We start from the raw sequence: 21,369 nt of genomic DNA, 5'->3' as shown, positions 1-21,369 counted from the left end.
CTGCTGCGCGTCCGCCGGGCAGGCGGCGCGGGGGCTGGCGGGGAGCCCTGCTGCCTTGTCCGGCCGCGCTGCGAGGAGCGCGCAGAGCCCGCGGCCCCGGGGGGCCTCGAGGGCGCGGCGCGTTTGGCCGCGGCCCGGCACCAGGCGCGGGCGGGGCGGGCTGCCGCGGCGGCCAGATCCCAGTCAGATGAGGAGCTTAGTCGGCAGCCGCTTGCTGCCCCGCTGCCCGGAGCCGCGGGAGCTGCCGCGGCACGAGGTTACTGCCCCCCGGGGGCTCTGGCGGGAGTTCCTGCCCCGACTCGCGTGAGGGAATTGCTCCCGTGGTAAGGGGGCCTGGAAAGCTCTCTGTTGTGAGTTGCTCCCTAGCTGCCGTGGCTTGGTAGGAGCTCGCGGAGGTCGGACGTTGCTGCCGTGGGGATATTGCGAACCGCCGAGAGGAGTCTCGGCGGCCGTGCCGGAATGCAGGCCCCTCGCCCTGTGTTCTCGTGCAGCAGTAACTTCCTTTCTTTGGCACCTTTTACTCCTGTAGTGTAGTTTTTAGTAAACTTTGCAAAGGAAATGTAATTCAGCTGGTGCTAAGAATGGAGTACCAGTCCCTGCTGAGAGGGTCTGCCAGGCAGCGCAAGGTGAGCAGAACGGCCTTGGCCCGCAAGGCTGGCTCCTGCAGAGACTTTGTGACTTTAACAACGATTCACGTGTTTGAAAGTCTCCAATTGTTTCACGTTTAGTTTCAAATCAAAATTACATTAAATGATCAGGCTTGTGAAGTTTTATATTTTCCTGTGACTCCTAGCTGTGTCATTAAAATGGGAGCTGTAAAAGCACATTTTCTGATTCTTATGTTTTTACGCTGAGTATAAGTTGAACTGGCTTTTGTTTCTGGCGTGTTTCTGAAATGAGGTGAAAGTGCTCCTAAGCTGTCATGAGTTAAGCAGCTCACAGAACAGGTAAGGCCGTTGTCTCTGCTCTGAAAAGTCTGGGCCTAAGCTCCCATGTGACACAGCATGTGAGAGTAATGAGCAGACTGATTTGAGCAGGAAGAAGAATGGAGATGCTGTAACAAAATATAAGTTACATGATATGTGTTAATTTTTCTGGGTTTGCTTTTCTTTTTTTCTTTCGCCTTAAGTGATATCTTTTCACTGTTTTATTGTTTAGTTCTTGGTCCAATATTAAATAAATCTAAGTATTTTTGGAGAGAAAAATAAGGCTCCTGTGCTATTTTTAACTAGGATTAGAAGATAACAGCATTGCTTAAAATAAAGTGATATAGTAGGAGTGCTTTCTTGTAATTGTAAAATAATGATAATTCTTAATTATTCCTCTGAGTAGAGCTTGAAGTTCTTAACAAAAAGTTTTAAGCATCTATTTTGCTGATCAGGAACCTGAGTTGCAGGGAAATTAAGTGGCTAGCTCGGGTCAAATGGTCAGTGGCAGAGACAGGAATCAAATCCATGGGTTTTGTCTTCTATTTCTGCGCAAAATTCATGAGATTTGCATTTCTACATGTGACTGGTGTTGCTGCTGTGTCAGTGCTGCTGCATTTTCGTTGGTCTTGATAAGGATGATGTTATTTCGTGTTTATTCCATGTTAAGCATGCTTTGATTGTCTGTGGTCATATTATGTAGGTTAAAACAGTGACCTTGGTAAACGTAGGAGATCTTTACAGGAATGTCTTGACATTGGATTGTTCTAGAATTAAAGTGTTAACCATGAAACTTCATTCTGGTTGGTAGAAAAAGATAATATGGACTTGGAGGAGTTAATCACTTGTTAGATAACATGACTGCTTGTCTTATGTCGAAGAAAATTCTTCTCGACAAGAAGTAAATTGATATTTGATCAACACTGCTTTTTCTCTGATCTATTTGTACTTCAGTGGAAGTCACCAATGGGCTCTATCAGAAAACTGGTCCCCTTCATGCATTCTGGGTGTTGGAAAGAGCAGAATAATATTGAGAACTCCAAACTGTTTTGCAAGGGGTTGTTCCAAAATTACTACTTCTCGTTGGTAATTGGAAATAGAGGGCATATGGCAACATCTGATAAGAATCTACTATCACAAACATGCATCAAAGAAATAGAAGATAAAAACCATGGCTATTTTAAAGACAAGAGAACATTGCCTGGACCATGGATGACCTTTTATGGCTTTCAGACTTTTAATATAGTTAATGTTGATGCTATTTTTAAAATTCATCAACACTGCTATCTATTTATAGAAGGTCTAACATATGTAATAATCTGTGCAAAAAAATATTGTATCAACTCAAATGCCATGGAAGAATCAAGCAAATCAATTACTGTCTTTTCTAGATTCCAGGTTGCCTCCCATGAGATGCACAAAATATGCTGACAGTATTTGGGGTTATAGAAAGGTTTGAGTATACAGTGTCTATATTTACCACCTGTAGTTTTAGTTCTCCTATTGTAATCACTGCAGCCCTTACTTGTTACTCTTAATTAATTGCTTTTGAGCAGATTTTCGGAGAATCTCAGAGAAACACTTTATTCTGAGGAAATCCTAAGGCACCTAATGGAAGCATTACTTGGATTTTACTTTGATAAGATCAATTTCAACTCCCTCTGAAGATCAGTTCTGAATGAAGAAAGTCATGGTCAATTATCTTCAGAAAGACAAAACACTTTCAGAATACAGTGTAGCACCTGGAATAACTCAACATTTCTGGGAATAGGACCAGAATGAGAATGATGAAGAACTGGTTTACATACCTTGAGAAGGGAGTACAAGTTTGTCAAAGAGAATTGCTTACAGTCCTTACCTGTGAAGGAAGAGGAAATTAGATAGGAAAAGGGCATTTAACAGGAGATACAGATATATAGATAGAATATAGATATATATGTAGATATAGATCTATAGATAGAATATAGGAGACAGTGCATGACAATGTTGTGTCTACCTTAAGTTAGACAAAAAGATACTATGAGATGAAATTAGGACCTATTTTTTAATGAAGGGATAGTTAACTATTAGAACACCTGGGCATTAATTTTTGTACTGTCATATTCAATATAAAGGTATAGTCAAGAAGCATGACATTATAAAGCCAGACTCTGTATAAACCTCTAGAAATCCTCTCTGACCCAGAGGCCTTATCTGAAGTAAAATGTTTTATGACCAATTAGACAAGAAATTAGAATGTATCATAACAGTGGTTTCTGTTGACCTTAAAATCTCTAGGTCTGTGAAATTATTAGTTTGAGCTCCTAAATATTGACTTAGGAATGTAACTTTAAGTCATCAGATCTGAAAAATTAAACACATGCTAAAAAACTTTAGATTGAATATAGTTATCAATGCACTATGTGTTGTAATTCAAGGTATTAAGGTTTAGCACCTGCTAACTTGTAGAAATTTAATAATCAGCATATGGTCTTGTTGAGGTAAATTAAATATTTTTGTTTCTTGCATCTAGACGAAACGTGAGTTATAGAATTTGGGGTTTGGTTAGTTCTCACACTGATTCCTTGTGCCTTTAACACCAAACATTAGCAGTTTTGACATTCTTTCATAAAAAATGGGCGCCATGAGCAGCATGGTTCATTCAAAAAGCGTTTGCACAGTTCAGTAAATATGCTATCGGATATAAAATGATTGTGTAGCCCACGTTTAATCTGAAAACTTCTAATTGGTTCATCTCTCAAAGATGCCAGTGATCATGGCACAAGTCAGCGCGAAATGTTTCTCCTCCTGCAGGTCTTTGCGAAGTTGTATAGTTTTATAACCAAATACTTTCACTGTTCAGGAATGTTTGATTGTTTCACTGTGATTTTCTTCTAGACAGAATATGTGTGTGAGTTCAAGGCCTTATCCCTTTTCATGCCTCTGTTACTCTCTTTTGCTCTCTAGCTTCCCAGCTGGACTTTATTTCTGTCTGTTTGTGCTGTGGGAATTGGAGGGACCTTTCAGTATGGATATAATGTTTCCATTATCAATGCACCCACCCAGGTAAAATATTGTCCTGTAGTTCACAGGGTTGTTTTATCGTAAGGGGGGTATTCTGTCTCACTGGACTGAGAGGCCAAATGCACTTTGATTGTGATGGCAGTGGGAACCAAAGCAGATTTCCTCTCATATGAAGAATTCTTGTTGATTTCCTAAAGGGTTTCATATGAATTTGTTGTTTGAATATCTCCCATTAGAGGTATTCCATGTCTGATAAAAGTGACAAAGCATGCCACCTAAATACCTCTTTGAAAGTCTGTTTTCGAAGGATTAACTGAATGAATAAGTAACATCTTCCATTAATACCTTTGGCTAATGTAGCCCAGAATATTAAAGATAGTTACAGCAGTCTATTACAAGAAAGCATATTGAGAAAGATCTTTTTAGAGAGCGAAAAAAGTTGGATCTGTGCTGTCTGAGCCTGTATCTTAGGCGTTTCCACCCACTTGTTCGTTTTGCATCCGTTACCATGGCCTTGAGCATTCTGCATACTTCATGGCTGACTCAGGAGGAACTGAGCTAATGATCTTATGAAAGTGGTGGATATCATTTTCTGCTGTCAGCTGATTTATTTTCTTATCCAACTGTAAAGACTGAATTTGCTATAGCACTGTATGCTTTTTGTAAATGTTAAAATAAGCTGATCATGAAGGAAGATGTCATATGCTAGAAGAGGAGGGAGTGTCCAGGAAGTTGGTTCATGTGTTAATTCTTTGTTTGCTGGCTAAAAGCATGAGTCTGTAATTGCAGATGCATGTCAGTTCAAGAGTTTCTGAAGGCAAATTTTACAAAACCAAGCATGTAGAATAACAGTTTGAGAGTACTGACATGTGAAGACTGTAAGAAAGGAGGAGGAAAATTTGAGCTGAAAAAGGGGATTTTACTGTGAATTGTTGGATTACACTAAAAGCAAAATTTAAATCAAATGTCAGGATGAATTTCCTGGCAGTCAGATCTTTAGATTTTGAGACCTCTTTTCTGTGTGGTGTTGCTAAAGCTGGTGGGACTTGCCCATCTTCCCTGTCCCCCTTTCGTTCAGAAGGACCTCAAAGCTCTTTCCCAGGGGTATATGGAAAGGTTATGTGTTTCTAGTGGAATATAGGCTCTCCTGAGATAAGGTACTAAAGGAAAGCCACTCAGCAGTCTTTGAGATGTATGGGGAATAGGAAATGGTATTCTGGTCAGAGAAGATTCTGCTAGTCATTAATATTTTTAATGTAATGCCACTAAGATAGGTGTCTCTTGTTAGCTCCCAGAATGGGATTTCAGGATTTAGATGAAAATTATTTATAGCGCTATGCTATAGGGCTTACACATAGTGCTACGCATTTCTCATTCTCTTGTACTGCAGCATATACACAACTTTTTAAATGAAACCTGGACTAGCCGTTATCACAAGAAGCTAAATCCAGATTTTCTGACTTTCCTCTGGTCTGTCATTGCTTCTGTATTTTCACTTGGAGGCCTGTGTGGAGCCCTTATAGGAGGCAGCATGGCAATCTGGCTAGGCAGGTGAGTTGTGGCACCAAGTAGAGATATAGCATGTTTTTTTTTTTCATACTTTTTTACTGTAATATAATGTAAATAAATAGAAAAAGAATGGGAGAAAATATACCTTAGGTAATTATAAATGTTTTCACTAGGAAGCAGTTTTCTAGCAGTATTTTACAGTTTATTCCAATGTTACTTTAAAAGAGGAAGAATGCTGATTTAGTCTTCCAGTCCAGCCCTTCCATTAAATTTATTGATATCTAAGCAGAGGTATGCACATGCTGTACGGCATGAAACATAGTTTCCCCATACACACGTTTACAGCCTTCATGCCAGTAAGGACATGCTGCATAATTTGTAACATTTCATAAGCATTCCATGTAGATACAGCATGAATGAACACAAACACACCCCTACCTTGTTATGCATTTCTGTTGTATTTATACCTTATGTTTATGTTGGGACTTATTTTTAAATATGAGTAAATAGTTCTATTAGCTAGATTCCAGTGAATATAGTGTGTCTTCAGTACAAAGCCCTTTTTTCCATATTATCAAAAAGGAAAAGGTTTTAAAAAACACGTTACTCCATATATCCATAATGTTCTCTTTTTTTTCCTCTTTAGAAAAGGAGCTCTTTTGATGAACAATATCATAGCAATACTGGCCTCCATTTTAATGGGGATCAGTTTTCCTACAGGAATGTTTGAGCTATTGATTGTTGGCAGGTTTTTGATCGGCATAAATTCAGGTAAATGAATTTCTATTCCTACTTTCAATAAACTATAGTGAATGATAAGTTATCATTACTGCTGATTCTGTACGTAGCCTGATTCATCTTTGTATGTTGCTTTGTAGATATGATGACAAAAATACTCTGCAGTCTAAATTGGAATCCAAAGGCTGTTAAGTTCATAGACAGATCAGAAAAAGTCTGATTTCTTATATGTTTTGAGTAACCCTTCTCAAAGCAAAATCTAGAGACTAAAAAGACTGTAGTGCTGTAATGCTGACCTAGTGTAATATGACATGTTAGTAAAGGCATGGAGAACCATATCTCTGGTGCTATCGGGAATAATGATTATAATAGTGGTGGTATTCTATCACAAGTTTCAGCAGTGGGCTGTGGCAAAGATGGTATCACTGGAGGGACTGAAAAAGCTCTAGAGCTGGTTGAGGGAATTCTTGTACTAATAGTTTGGGAAGAACATCGTAAGAGGCAAAAGCCAAATAAAATCAGATCAAGACAACTTGGATCAGGATGATGGGCAAAATAACTTTGATACAGCCTCCTGTGGAAAGAATCCTTTAAATGCAACAAAACTCAGAAGAAACTATTCTGAGTTTCCAAGGATAAACTCATAGCTCTGTATGCTTTAAAACAAGCTCTTTGTCACAGCAGATGTTTGATCCTGCATGTTGAATATTAAATCAGTCAGGCCTATGAAGAACCTTTGGAGTTTTGGGAGGAAATAGAGAGGACAGTTAAAAAGAATCCAGAGTAAACCAATGTTTCATTAATGGTACTTCGGTATTAATCAATAAATAGAATATGGTAAAGGAGCAAACTTTCTTGAGCGCAGAAATCCAGGGTACATGCTGACTATCATGAACTGTGTGAAAACCTAGTAAGATTTAATCTATTAAAAGAAGAATGTTTTTCTTTTCCTTGCAGGTATTGGGATTTGTGTGCAGCCTCTATATCTTGGGGAGGTTGCCCCAAAACATCTTAGAGATGGTATGGCCATGGGCAGTTCCATCTTTCTGAGTGGGGGGATTCTGACAGGACAAATAATTGGTTTGAGGTTAGAAATAAAATTTTTTGTGTGCCTTGTATTCATCATATGTAGGGAGTTTCAGTTCCGTGCAGCTCCCTGCAAAGCAGTCATTGTAGCATTACTGAATCAACTTCATACAGAAGATCTACCTGCAGGAAGAAAACCCTGCTTTCATGGCCTTATTTCTACTACTGCAAACCATCTATACTGTCTCCCTATGGAGGTATTGTCAGATTAGATGGGTCAGCCAGAGCAACTTCAGTAAAGCAGATACAGTTATGCTGAATTGGTGTTTCTTCCAGTTTCTTGCTGGAGACAGTGGGGCATAACATAATTTATAAGACCAGATTGAGGCAAAGACTATTAATTTATGCATTTTAGCACTACGGCTGTTCTTTGTCCTTTCTGAGCTCAGACCAGGTTGCTAACAGCTTTATTGAGTTGGGTCTTGAAAACCTCCAAGAATGGAGACTGTACAACCTCAAAATGAACAGCTTCTTTCGTGAAGTCTGCTGGAAGCTTCCAACTGCCCTAAGAGCCACTGCTAATACCCTGAAAAATAGCATATCATCTATTGTTCCTCTGTGCCGGTACTAAGAGCCATTGGACTTCCTTTTCTTTTTCTATATTGCCACTTTCTTAACTAACTTCTTTTGCTGGATGCTTTAGGTGTGAAGTCGTACCAGATTCTACGAAATAAAGTAGAAGACAAACTTCAGGCTATATAATCTTATCTTACTTAAAGCTAGGATCACTATTTAAAATGCAATACAATTTCTATTTTAACAAGTTTGTATTGCCCACAATGCATCATTCTGCTGACTCTAGCTATACCAATTTTAATGATTCATTTCTATATTTAAATACACCTTCTCATCAGATCAGCTTGAATGGGAGGTGGGATCAGATGACCTCCTGGGTTCTCTTCTAACGTAAATTATTCTGTGGTTATCAAAAGCAGATATATTGCTGCTGACCTTAAGGTGAGGTCCTTATGTTTTTACTTTTCCACACTACTAAGAAGTACTGCTTTGGCAAACCTGAAAATAATGCTTAGGGCCAACACAGCAGTAAGCAGCAGTAAGGCAGTGTTGCTCATCTCTTTACTTTCCGAACTTTCTGCTGAGCTTCACAAAAAGTAGGTAACTGGTTACAGGGAAACTTTTCTCAAGGGAGAAACATCTTGCTCCCAACAGTCTTCTGAATAGTCACCATTAGCTAATTACTTGGTTTTTTTGTTTGTTTTTTTTTTCCTTCCCTTTCCACACTTCCTCCAGGGAATTATTAGGTGGAGAAACGTATTGGCCTTTGTTGCTATCCAGCAGCTGTTTCCCAGCATTTGCCCAACTTGTATTCCTGCCATGGTTTCCTGAAAGTCCCAGATACCTTCTTATTGACAGAGGTGATGAGCTGAGCTGTGTCAAAGGTAACTTGCAGCATTTATGCTTTCTCTGAACCTACAAAAGATCACAATGGCTATATGGGGTTCCAGATTTCACTTTTCTCTTCATCAACGCAGCACAGTTATATTGCCTTGTGCTTTTTGGCCTGAGTTTTTCACCTAGTGAGCTTACATGGAAAAATGGGTTCTGAAACTCAGGAATCTATAATGGATTGTGAACAGAACTTCAGCACCTTGCTTCAGATATATGTTCATATTTTGTTACTGTCTACTGAAATCTTTGAAGGTTTCATAATTTTTCTCTTATATTAAATAACACATGCAAAATACTTAATCTCTCACTGTTTTGTTAATTTCCCAGGATATATCACAAGTAAGTATCCATTACATCAGATATTTTCTTCTATTCAGTGATACTATTGTACTTTTCCTGTTAAAAAAATAAAAAAAAAATTAAAAGTAATATAAAAAGGAGACAGTATAACTAGCTGAAAAATTAGAGAGCTTTTTATTAAAGAAGATGTCATGTTAAAAAGGGAATCATTAGCTATTTGAGTAGCAAATTCCTTCGATCTCTGTTTTCAAAATATTTGGTTATATTTTTAAATATCCCCCCTTTTTTTTTTCCCCTCCCTGATGTCTCATATAGGAGAACTATGACAGCTTAAAGTTTTCAGGTTATTTTCTCTTTGAGAGATGTATGATTGTTCTTGTTTTATTCAAACTCTACTCATGAAATAACTATATAACTATATAAACTATAAACTATATAACTATAAAATATGCGAAGTAATGCATAAATGAGCAAGTGAAGCCAATGCGCTATGAGAAGAACTTCAAACGCAAAAATTTAGATTATTTCTGATTTTTATTTATCCTGAAATTACACAATTCTTTTACGCTGCAAGAAGAAATTCATTATCAAAAGATTTTTTTCATAATAAAATGCCAAAAGGAGACACCATGTTAGTCATTTGTATCCTCACACACCATGGATAGTATTTCACTTCCCAGACATACCTCATGGAATAGTACTCCGAGGAGCAGGGTATTAGCCATTGTGAGTAAGTAGGTCTACTTAATTCATTCAGCTTGATAGAATGTCAATTCTTTAAATATGAAAAGGCACTCTTAAAAAATCGGGACAGAAAGACTTGAAAGGGATCCCAGTCTACAAACCCACACAAGAAAATAGTGAATCCCAAATTTGACAGAAATGTGCTCAGTGTTTCTACTTCCACCAGGTTTGATCATTTACTGTGACATAAAATAACACTTGTGACCTCTGGATCTTCCATTTAAAATGCTAAACAAGAGAGAAATGAACAAGGGACAGCATATTCTCTTCTAGGAGTAAATTATAACCTGCTTGAGAATGGTCAGATAGGTTAAGTATTGCCAAAGCTCTGTAGATTCCGTGAAGTTTTTGCTGCTGTTGTTGTAAGCTTGTCCCTGTGAGATTGTATTCAGCAGTTACTTAGATCAAGATGGATTCTGTAGAGATGGTGATATTCCTTTGTGTCAAATTGTTGTTTTTAAGATAAATGCTTGTGTGTGAAGTTCTTTATGTAAAATCTCTGACGTGTTTCAACACAAATTCTACAAATTCTACATATCTAGAAGTTTATATTTGTGTAGTATTGCTCAGAAAGAAATACACAAAACCTATTTTCTTTGGCTATTCATCATTAGGTATCATATACTGGGAAGCTAGTGCATCAAACTCTTTCTGTACATAAGGCTAGATAATATCTGCAGAAATTTTAAACTTTAATGATGCACTCAAGGATTGCTAAGTCTGCTTTTTTTCTCACTGAAATAAACCTACTATTGTATAGCTTTATGAGAATATGCATAGTTATTGTATGAATATTATATGAATATACATAATTTAGAAGTTTACCTTTTTAGCATCTGATAAGTGTTTTTTTTTAAATTTCATTTAATTCTCATTGTATGCATAAATAAGGAAAAACTTCAGTTCTTCCTTTGCTTTTTTTAATGTTTCTTCTTTTGAAGTACTGTTGATGAGCCTGTGAGTTTTTACCTGTCTAGAAAAAGTATTCCCAGAGAGAGCAGTATGCCTTGTGGAAAGATCTTCAACAGTCTGTTTAAAAGGAGTCTGAAGAAGCCTCTTTTACTGGGAAGTCTCTAGGCCAAGGTTAAATCTGTTGGAAATGACAAGAGAGGGAAAAGGAAATTCATAGGGAAAGGTGAAATCTTCTGTTAGACTAGCTGTGTAATTAAAAAACAAGCAGACAAAATAGGAAAATTTTGGGGTATGGCCATGTGTGCCTGCAAGTCTATCTCTTCCCCTCCCACGCCCCCAGCCAAGTTTGTCAGCTGATCAGATCTCTCTGCTTACTTTGCCCCAGAGATATTCATAGACCATCACAATTGCAAAAGCACAATAACTACAAATGACATACAGAGTTAATCCTGTCTAATTGGGAAGTCACAGATGATTTTACTGTTACTTTCAGATTATGATCCTTTTTTTTTAAATGCAATTTTGTTAATATAAGTGAAGCTTACAAGCCCCATATCATATTGAAGTCTTTGCCTCTCATTTTTTTTTAACAGCATAATCAAGGATTGCTTTTGTTTTATGTTGTTTTTCTGTGTTTTTTTCTTTTTTTATTGTTTGAGTTTGTCTTTTTTTTTTTCCAAAGAATTGTGGTTGCTCCTGAACTGATACTGAAGAATGGCTAGAACTTCAAACACATTACAGTGTTAACGATAACAATAGGATTGAAAACTTTTTGCTTTCAGGATCATCAAAGTTCTGATGTTCTCCTTAAAAAGACAAATGGTCATTTATGATATACTTAATCTTGAAGATTTTAAAAGGGCTGATTTAGTAGAGATCTTTTAGTTTTCCATCCGAATGAATTTTGTTGATACTTGCTTTAGAAGAGTTACCTATCCTCTTTACTGTGGTTCACTAAATGCATTCCGCTGGCAAAATTAAAGGCATGGACATAGCAAAAGACTTGGTATCAGTCTATAATTTAAGCAAAAGACTTTAAGGTGCTTGCAAACACTGGTTGGAGGTCTTTGATTCAGATATAAAATACTTCAAAATATTCACCAACAAAATATTCACCAAGCTTAGTATTTTAAAGTGAGACAGTCCTCTAAGAACAGCAAACACAAAGAACAAAAGCGAAGTCACGTCAATGAAATGTTCAAATCCACCAGAGCAAAAATTAAATAAAAAGAATACCCTTCATGGTGGAAAACCAACAAGCAAATACCAAATCACTGACCAAATGGCTTTTTCCACAACTTCCTAAAACATACAGTTTTCATATCCTAGCAAAGGTCAGGTCATTATGGAAAAACATGATTTTCCAGAAGTTGTGTTCAATAGGTAAATATACAAGAATCTAATACCTTCTTTTTTATTAGCTTTGAAGCGTTTTTGTGGCTCTTTACAATATCAAATGGAGACGGAAGACATACAGCGGGAATGTTTTGCCTTAGATGGGGAGAAATCCAAGAAACCCTGGCAATTATTCACTGATTGTGGTGTGAGATGGCAGCTCATTACTGTGATTGTGATGACTGTGGGCCAGCAGCTCAGTGGCATAAATGCTGTAAGATTTCATACTTACAAACCTAAATAATTGCTGATTTCCATCTGTTTTTTAACCTTTTATTAAAACGAAGGATCCATATAGAGAAGCTCGGAGAGATGGGGTAAATGAGAAAGAGTACCTTTGTTTTATTCATGTTTATTAAATTGAAACAGATTTCTCCCTGACTTACCAGGTGCAAAGAAGGGTGAATTTATATTACATGATATGACAATAGTGAGTGAAAATCTGTGCTATTCAAAAGAAGCTGTCAGGATGAGAGCTGCATAGGTTTAAATAGCAACGTAACTAATGACAGCAATGAAACATTTCCTAGATGGATTTTGATTAATTCTAGAATGATATTTCCCTAAAATAAGAGAATGCTGTAAGCTAAGAATTGATTCTGTATTTGTCTTAAAGCTACAGTTATGTGCTTAATGCTGTTAAAGTTAAGTAATGACAAAACAGCCTCTTATTCTTTTTAAGTAATTTTAGGATGAAATACTACATAGTGAGATTGAGCATCAGAGTCTGCTTCAGTCACTTGTAAAACAAACAGAAAATCTTTTAAGGATGTTGAGGTTCAAAATATACTTAAGCCCATTAAATCAGAATTAAATGCAAATTCACAAAAACTGCAGAAAGCTCGTTAGAGGTATTCATAGTGCCCTAAATTCACCATGTGAATGTGCTTGTTGATGTAATATAAGGAAATGCATCATAAATTGCTCTGCTTATGTTATCAGCCTGAGTAAGGCAGTCCCACAAACATCCTGAAATGAAGGTTAGAAGAAATGCATCTCTACATTTCAAGACTATGCTCTACTATATACTTATGGTGCAGTGTTAAGGGCCCCATTGTTACCTTCTGGTAATCCAAGCAAGATGATGTAGGTGCAGCTGTCCAGGTCCCTGTTAAGTGCCGAGTCCTTCACAGCTTCTTGCAGGAGGAGCTCCAACAGCAAGCAACTCCATTCAGTTAGTATTTGATTGCCTGATAAATCCTTACCTGACTAAGGTAGGATTAAAGAGCTGTAACCCTTTCCCCATCCACACCACTGAAGTTAACAGGTGCATGTATCGCATGTGGTCACATTTTGGGTCTGATGCTTGGAGGGACAGTAGGTCTACAGGCTGCACAGGTTGTCAAGGAGGCCACAGAAGTGGCACCTACAGGATGTCTGTAAGGTTGGAGTAGAGTAAGTTGCTAGGCCAGGCAAAAAAAATTGACTGAGCCAGGCTTTAGGCAGAGCCTAGACTTAATTATTTTATTGTAACTTTTTGTAAACTTCTGCTTTTCTTTTTGAATAATGAGGGTTGGTCTTAGTTGCAATAAAATAGCTGTGAGAACTGTTAAGCCAGGCTTGAACACTGGATAATCAAAATCTGAATTGAAACTTTTCATTCTCTTCCTTTCCAGGAACTGCACTCATGGGTGCCATATGTGAGCATGACATCTATATTTGCCTTCATTTTGAGCTTTGGGTTGGGACCAGGTATTACACACTAATAAAAGTTTATAAGTGGTGAGATGAGTGTTTGGGTAAAAAAGTCAGAAACTCTGCTGTGCAAGCCAGACAGTGAGTACTTACTGTAAAGCTGCTGATGCTCTGGCTAAAGCAACAAAAGTGGTCCTATCTCATCAAAACAGAGTAGTCTCATATAACCTGAAACACACTTTGAGGCTCATAGTGCATTCTTTTCAGCGCCAGTTAGACATGAGGGAAGTCTTAGTTCTGGCCTTTGATGCATTCTAGTCACATAAAAAACAAGAAAAAAACTGTTGTGCTTTTAAAGGAACGCTAGCACCCTGAGCAGTCCCACTGAAACAGGGACACTTTTTAGAAGGATACGTACAACGTGAGCAATCGATTCATAATTTTGCAGTTAAGAATAATCTGTTGAGAATAATTTTGAATAGAAGCAGATCAGCTAGTAGCATATTCAAAAGCAACTGCCTTTTTTTCAGCTTCAAACATACCCTGAAAATGCACACTTAGCATAACGACCTGTTCTGTTTCTGAAACTGATTCCCCCAGGTGGCATAACAAATACCCTGACAGCTGAATTGTTTATACAGTCTTCACGTCCTGCTGCTTACATGATAGGAGGAGCTATTAGTTGGATTAGTTTCTTCACAATTGGAATGCTCTTTCCCTTTATAGTGGTAAGTATCTATAACTTCTTTTCCTAATTGCCTCACCTCCCCTTACCCTTCTCTTAGGTTTCCTCAGATTGCTTTTTCTTATACAATAACAGTCAAACATAGGATGTGCACAAACCCTCAACAGAGTATAATTAGATTCAGTCCATCTTAAAATATTTTTAGATATCTAAACAATAATAAAACATGACAAAATAATTGAAAAACAAAAAGAATGTATGGGGGTAATTTTCATGCTCAGTCAAAAAATGGAGACTGTATCAAAACTAAAAAAACCTTAATTAGATGCTGAGATTCAAATAATACATTTTTTAATAGCTTCTACTTTGACACAGTAGCAAGAAAAGTAGTACCTGAGGCTAGTAGCTTGCTTACTTCTCTTAGGTCTCAGTAAACTGTCCAAGCTAAACTTACTTACAGGGGGTTCTCTGACCAGAAAGTATATTAGGAAAAACAGTATAGGCTTTCATTTCTAGCCTATTATTTCCATTTTTAGCAGTTACTCTTGGTAGTAGTTACTCTTGAACTGCATGCAGCAGGGTATCTCAGTTTAATAATCCTTTTTTTTTCTTGGTTGAATTCTGCTGTTGAACAAGTATTTATAGTAAAAACTCTTCATAAACATTTATAAAAAGATTAAAAAAAATTTTCAACTCCTAAAATGAGTCAGCTAAGTCTAAGCAACTTTTATCTGAGCAAACAATGAGTTGTCAGTTTATGTCACATGTATAAAAAGTTTTTGTAATAAAAATTTGTCAGATTATACTCTAAGCCTGTGCATGTATAACACGTGTGTGTAAAAAACCCACACTTTTTTAAATGAAAGATTACCAAGTGTATTGCAGACCGCTTGATAGTCTTTTGTCTTCAGGAAAAAAAAATTACATGTAAAGTTATGATAATAGGTGGAACATCTCTTAAAAAAAAAAAAAATCGGGGTGGCAATGTTAGGTTTGACTGGAAACAGAAAGCTTTACATTTTCCAAAACTCACTATCATACTTGACACATGTTGTAATCAAACAAATGTATTTTATTTTCAGAATGGACTGAAACAGTATTGTTTTCTGGTGTTCTTAGTGGAATGCGCCTTAGTTGCTGCTTTCATCTTCGTTGTAATTCCTGAGACAAAAACCAAATCTTTTCTGGAAATCAAAAAGGAATTTCACAAGCTTAATTTTGGAAGAAATACTAAAGAAAAGGAAACAGAGCTGTATGAAAGAAGACAGCTCCATGATGAATTTTGAAAAAGTCTGTGCAACTTCACAGCTCTAACTAATTTAATGGGAATTATGAATAGTCTTTTAAATTAGCTATAACAACATGAACAAGGAGCTTAACTCCTCCTGTACATTCAGATAGAATTTAATTAAAAAGCAAGTTAATCTTTCTGAAATGTTATTAAAAATATACTGTATTATACATAGACTGAATGGTTAGACACAATTTACTATTGCACTAATGCAGAAATGCAGGGGGGAGGTGTTCAGTGGGTTTCTCTATTTTTTGCAGATTTCTTTAGACAGCCAATAAGATTCAGCAGCTCTTCTTTTTATTTCTAAGCCCAGTCTTCAGATCCAGATAATCAAATATATGTTAATATGTTTTATTCAATAAAACATAGCTAGTATTCTGTGGACTTAAAACCCAAATGAGAACTGACCCACTCAGAAACTCATATTTCAAATATTTTAGTTAATATAAAACTTGAGGTATTTGGTTGCTGTTTTTCAATGAAGTAATTCCTTTGAAAGATTTCAGGACATTCCTCACTCAGTCCTAACACCGTAACAATACAAGGATAGTCTATCCCATAGGAACAAAGGCTGTAGAGCACCTATTTGAATTATCCTTATTATTAATAAGGTTTATTAGACAGGCTTATTTCCTAAAAGGGTACAATATAATAGTTTTGAGGGGTTGAATTTATTTTTTTCCTTCCCCAATCTAGCATTTTAACATTTTAAACTGTGTGACAGGGTAAGACCTGCATTGGTTATGACGGTCAATTCCTAGCATACCAAGATCAACATCGTAAAAAGCACCTAAGTATCAGAGAGGGCAGACAATAGAAATTAAATACATTTCACCTTTGAAGACCTTCCAGAATTATCCAGTAGAACGCAGACAAGGAGACTACATAGAGCTTGGAGGGCCTGTGGAATGAGCTTTCTGCTTAATCTTCAACATTCCATACTGGACTTTTCCTCAAAATAAAATAAATTCTTAACATTTTAGTAGCTCAAAAATCTTAATTCCTTACTGTGTTTGTATGCCTGTTTGATACTAATTTCCATACCTGTAACCCCTGCTAGGATGGTAGTCCTAACTTACTATTACAATTTTTCCTGGTTATAAGCATTTCCTACTTCCACCTGTTATTTAATCAGTGCTGCAGTAAGCACTGAATTTCTTTTATGTTAACCTTCCTTCTCTCAGGATCAAGACTTTTAACAAAAAAACAGGAGGCAAACACCATTTTTCCAGTTTTGGTTACTGAATCAGATGTTTAATTGAAGATAACACTAACTCCTAATGGTAAAGGAAGCAGTATCAGGAAGGGATCTTCTTGTTCTTTAGTTTATCCTCTAAGTTTGCAAAATATTTCATTTTGGCTAGAAGCTTCTTAGCTTCTTGAAGATCATCTGAAATGAAATAAAATATTACTACTTCATAGAATTACTACTTCATAGAGGGCTGAATTTTCATTTTCAAGACACATCTCAACATTTTACTGAAAGCGACTGTTTCAGTATTAGAACTGAGAACTAAAAGTTGTAAGGACCCATATACTATTAAAACAGTGATACATATAATTTTCATTTCAGAAGGTTTTGGGGGCCTCAATTCAGGTGTTCCACAAAACATGTAAGAATGTCTGGGACAAATGGCTTACACCTGAAAAAAGAAATGTGACACAAATACCCTTTAATGAGTTTCCTGTAAAGTGGCTATAGTGTTGATGTAGCAACTGGGGAAGTTTAAGTATATAGACAGTTTTTTTTTTTTTTTAAGTGTAGATGATTAGACCAACAGCCATCAATGAAAAATGCAAAAGATTTGGTGTTCAGATACAGGCTGTTACAAAACTGGATTGAAACAATTGCTCCTTACTTAAAAAATTAAGTAACTGGAGAGGAAAGGTGGTTTATCTCCTGCTGACAAGGATAGATGCAACACCGTCCTTAACTCTCATGGAACAAGGAGTGACAGAGTATACCATTATAATTCTTCATATGCTGGTCTAGTCATCACTACTTTCCATATGGTACTTTATGAGTTAACTATTACAACACACACTACATAAACCTAACAATAAAAGCATTCTGAGACGCGGCAAAAAAATATTAAGGTTTCTTCCCTGTCTAATAAGCTAGTATGGATTGGTTCAAACTCCTGTCTGCCAACTGGTCATGTTGGTCAACATTATGTTAACGATGGTCCAGGCAGTCCCTAAAACCTTAGGCTTAGCTAAATGGGGCATCAGGTCCTCTTTTGCTATACAGGTTCAGTTGCAACCAGCTGAAGCATTCCTGTTTGGTTGCTTGCTGCAAAAAAACAGCACCCAGACACTACTTTGTTAACAGCGTCAAGTCTGCAGAACAAGATCTCCAAATTCAAGTTTGAAGCTTTAGATGTTGATTTGAAGTTTGATTAAGAAAAGAGTCTGTCCTTTCCAATGTTTTGGGAAACAAAATCTTACTGTCCGGGATGTGTTGGGAACGATTGTTCTGATGCAACTGGAATTAACTGGAACTTTTGTATTGGAGCTTCCCCCTCCCCCCCATATGAGGTCTGGGACTAAAGGAAAGGTCAAGTTAGAACTATTTGTTTTAAATATCCAACACGGACCACTTATTTAGGCAGTGAATAGTTCAGAAAATATTTGCCAATAAGAGACTGTGGTTTTTTTTAAGCATTTATTACTGATATTATGGAAGCTAAGTACTTAATGGAAATAACTACCTCTTTCAAAAGCTGCAGTCACATCTTTGGTCAGTTCTTCTTGTTTAACTGTAAAACAAAATAGTCACAATTTGTCACATACTTAGTATATTTAATACCACTGCATTATGATGGTCTGTGTGGGAACATTGTTATTTGTATCATAGTTTTTTGGGAGCCAAGAGAGCTTTCTGTATTATTGCTGTCAATTACTTTCACTATCATTTCAAACATGCTTCTTTGTTTAGACAGGTTTTATGGACAGTGACACCAATGGTCACTAGCTTCTTAGAAGTCTGACTTACTTTCAGAATTTCCGTTTACTCTGCTACAATTAATTTTCTTTTTATTCTAATAACTTTTTATTCTAATTGCTTCTGATATACTGTTGTTATTACAAAGAATGAAAAACAGTAATGAACTTATGTTTTGGTTATCACCAACCACATAAAAAAAGAAACTTGCTAGTGTAAGGATAGCGATCATTTACTAAGTTGAAGAAAAATACCACAAGTGATAGTTACTAAGTTGAAAAAAATTACTGCAAATAAATACAGTATGGAGATAGTAACTGTGTTTGTAAATTATGTCATGGTTACTTGCATTAATATGTAGAGAAACTAGTTTGCTGAAAGGCTTAAGTCTCCTCTGTACAGAATAGCTTTGACAGAAAGCGTGTCACATCTCACTTGTCTTATCCTCTTGGATTTGTTCAAACTCCACAACCTTATCACCATCAGATTATGCTGACATCTTGTCTGGATTCTCCACTACCACCAATTCATGAACTGCCTTTTAATGAAATATTTTATCAAGTTCTTTTCTACATTCACCAAAATACTCACCATTTTCAATTGAAGAGAGAACCCGGTAAAAGTTTGGAAGTCTTGTCACTGACAAATGACCACTTCTGGTAGAAAATACTACTCAGTTTGGGCTCCTTCATCACACAAGATTTCCACATATTATTTATCTCCTTGAAACCAGGAGATACCCAGTTAAGTATTTTATTGAACTCCATTTTGAATGGTTCTTTCCTTTAGAACAATCTATTTGCCCTTATCTGCTGAAGACTGAATAAGAACTTCCTTTTTATTGTCAATATATATACCTATATACCTTCAGAATAGGTACTGTCATGCAGATTTTCTGAAACCCGATTTGATTTTTAGGTGGCATAAATTGTAAAAGATAACATTTCTACAAAAAAAGCGCTTGGAGTAAGTCAGTTCAAGTCTAATGCAAATAAGTAATAGGAAACTAAATGAAATACACTGATAGAGTTGAGTCTTAAGAGAGACTAGCTTCTTTTCATGTGACAGAAGATACAGGAATGTAAATTAGTTCTGTACAATACTTCTAGATTGCAACCTACCTTTAATTAAGGTTTCAATTTCTTCAAGGTTACCCTCATTATTAGGCTCTGCTAACTTCTCATTAATTTCCATGATTTCCATGAGAAACTCCGAATCAGCATCACAGTCTGTCTCTTGTGCCAGCTGTATTCCATTCAGCTCCAGCTTGTGAAGAAAATGGGAATTTGGAAACAAGTGTTGTTACATCTATTTCAATGTAAATGATTTTCTAGAACACTAAGTCTTTACACAGAGCTAACTTACAGAGACTCCTATTTGATAAACTTCAAGTATGTGAACTTACTCAGTGAAGCATGCGTTAACAGAGTCTGTTAAAATTAATTCCATAGGTAGACCCTAAGAATAAACAGTTAATCAGAGCAAGAAAAGGTAACAAAGGCTGCAAAGAGCCTGACTCAAATTTAGAAGGAACAACTATGGCCAAAGACAACGTGTGAAACAGGTAATAAATTAGTGACCTAAGCAGGAAGAGAGATTACAGTAATCAGTAAAGCGTTAGAGAAAATAGTGGTCTATAGAAAGGCTGGTAACTTTCAGACAAGCTTGTTTTTGGTTCCTCTTCTGTCCTAGGTAGAGCTGTTTGTTCTTCAGAGGAACACAAATTAGCGGTGGAGTCTGAGGAAGTTTATAAAGCTCTAATTCATTACATTATCACCAGCTGCCCTAACCACCTACGACTAGTTATGGGAGTATTAATATAATATGTAATGGAAGCCTTACTAGATATAGGCCACGGCTCAAAGGATTCAGGAGGGTTTGGTAGGCTTTGTTAATCAAGGAAGAGTGCTGCTCCGAGTAGTACTGTTCTTTCTGTCAACAGAAAATAAATAATACTCAGTAGCAAATTATTCATAATAATAAATAGCAAAATATATTACGTTTAGTTACCTGCAGAGAAATAACATTTCCACACCAATACAGGTGTGTAAAACTGAAAGTTCATTCTTAACAGAAGTAAAATACAAAGACTGGGGAGAGGACGGCCCAGAACGGTACCTTTGCCATCTCCTGTGACCAAGGTCATAAAACCCAGGCGGAGCGCTGGCGGCGAGGCCGCAGGGCGGGGACCTGCCCCGCTGTCACCCTCCCAGAGAGCCTGTGAGCAGAGGCTTCTGCCGGCTTATAGGGAGGCAAAGCCAGGCAGCCGCTGACGGCCCCCCAACGGGAAGGCCGCGGCGCTGCGAGGCGGCCGGGGCCGGGCAGCACTCACCGGCGGCCTCTGGCCGAAGCGGTCGGGGTGGAGGGCGCGCTGCAGGCTCCGGAACCGCCGCCGCAGCTGCTGCTCGTCGAGGCGGAAGGAGCGGTCACTGCGGGCGAGAGCGGCGCCGTGAGCGCGCGGCCGCCGCCGCCGCCCCCCGCCCGCCGCCGCGCCGGCACTCACCAGGCCATGAGGCGGAAGAGGTCAGGCCGCGGCCCGGGCGGCTGCAGGGACCGGCAGGCGGGGCAGAAGCGAGGCAGCCCGCCGGCGCTGGGAACGGGGCTGCCGCAGCTCCAGCACCGCGGCGCCGCGGCGGAGCCCGGCCCGACGCAGCGCGGCCGCGGGGCCGCCTCGGAGACGCGGCAGCCCCATCGCCCCCGGCAGAGGTGCTGCCTGAGCGCCGCCCGCATCCCCGGACTACAGCTCCCAGCAGCCCCCGCGAGCCGCGCCCGGATTGGCGCAGTTCGT

The 21,369-nt window shown here is 38.0% G+C and overlaps 2 protein-coding genes across 4 annotated transcripts; one reads left to right on the top strand and one right to left on the bottom strand.

The window, feature by feature from the left end:
• Positions 1 to 187: 187 nt before the first annotated feature.
• Positions 188 to 16,473, top strand: LOC106492736 (solute carrier family 2, facilitated glucose transporter member 11-like). The gene is made up of 11 exons (XM_067307362.1): positions 188 to 303; positions 530 to 626; positions 3,873 to 3,971; positions 5,320 to 5,480; positions 6,085 to 6,209; positions 7,134 to 7,263; positions 8,514 to 8,662; positions 12,050 to 12,237; positions 13,625 to 13,715; positions 14,259 to 14,386; positions 15,426 to 16,473. Exons 1-11 carry the CDS (start codon positions 188 to 190, stop codon positions 15,627 to 15,629), a joined length of 1,488 nt encoding a protein of 495 aa, XP_067163463.1. The 3' UTR covers positions 15,630 to 16,473.
• Positions 16,474 to 16,509: 36 nt separating this feature from the next.
• HSCB (HscB mitochondrial iron-sulfur cluster cochaperone) lies at positions 16,510 to 21,335 on the bottom strand. Of its 3 annotated transcripts, none has more exons than XM_067307124.1 (6): positions 21,085 to 21,335; positions 20,914 to 21,010; positions 20,424 to 20,513; positions 19,703 to 19,847; positions 18,349 to 18,396; positions 16,510 to 16,589 (listed from the first exon to the last, which is right to left on the bottom strand). In XM_067307124.1, the coding sequence occupies exons 1-6, from the start codon at positions 21,309 to 21,311 to the stop codon at positions 16,519 to 16,521; spliced, it is 678 nt and encodes a 225-aa protein (XP_067163225.1). In that variant the 5' UTR covers positions 21,312 to 21,335; the 3' UTR covers positions 16,510 to 16,518. The 3 variants fall into 3 exon arrangements, with proteins under 3 accessions (XP_067163225.1, XP_067163224.1, XP_013808087.1); XM_067307123.1 differs by lacking the exon at positions 16,510 to 16,589 and adding an exon at positions 16,861 to 17,027 and having other exon boundaries at positions 21,085 to 21,333; XM_013952633.2 differs by lacking the exons at positions 16,510 to 16,589; positions 20,914 to 21,010; positions 21,085 to 21,335 and adding exons at positions 16,861 to 17,027; positions 20,700 to 20,805.
• Positions 21,336 to 21,369: the final 34 nt, after the last annotated feature.

This window comes from Apteryx mantelli, chromosome 17 (assembly GCF_036417845.1).
Source record: "Apteryx mantelli isolate bAptMan1 chromosome 17, bAptMan1.hap1, whole genome shotgun sequence".
NCBI lineage: Eukaryota > Metazoa > Chordata > Aves > Apterygiformes > Apterygidae > Apteryx > Apteryx mantelli.
The sequence above is the reverse complement of the archived record's forward strand: the minus strand, read 5'-3'. Positions and strand labels throughout refer to the sequence as shown.

Excerpts from the sequence above, each read along its gene's own strand:
- LOC106492736 (XM_067307362.1), top strand. The coding sequence starts at position 188 with ATGAGGAGCTTAGTCGGCAGCCGCTTGCTGCCCCGCTGCCCGGAGCCG. Across the intron at positions 12,238-13,624 it reads AGCTCAGTGGCATAAATGCT|TCTCTTCCTTTCCAGGAACT; the intron begins GTAAGATTTCAT and ends GAAACTTTTCAT. Across the intron at positions 13,716-14,258 it reads GAGCTTTGGGTTGGGACCAG|GTGGCATAACAAATACCCTG; the intron begins GTATTACACACT and ends TGATTCCCCCAG.
- HSCB (XM_067307123.1), bottom strand. The coding sequence starts at position 21,311 with ATGCGGGCGGCGCTCAGGCAGCACCTCTGCCGGGGGCGATGGGGCTGC. Across the intron at positions 19,848-20,423 it reads TGAGCCGTGGCCTATATCTA|CTGGAGCTGAATGGAATACA; the intron begins GTAAGGCTTCCA and ends TTTCTTCACAAG. Across the intron at positions 18,397-19,702 it reads AATTGAAACCTTAATTAAAG|TTAAACAAGAAGAACTGACC; the intron begins GTAGGTTGCAAT and ends TTTGTTTTACAG.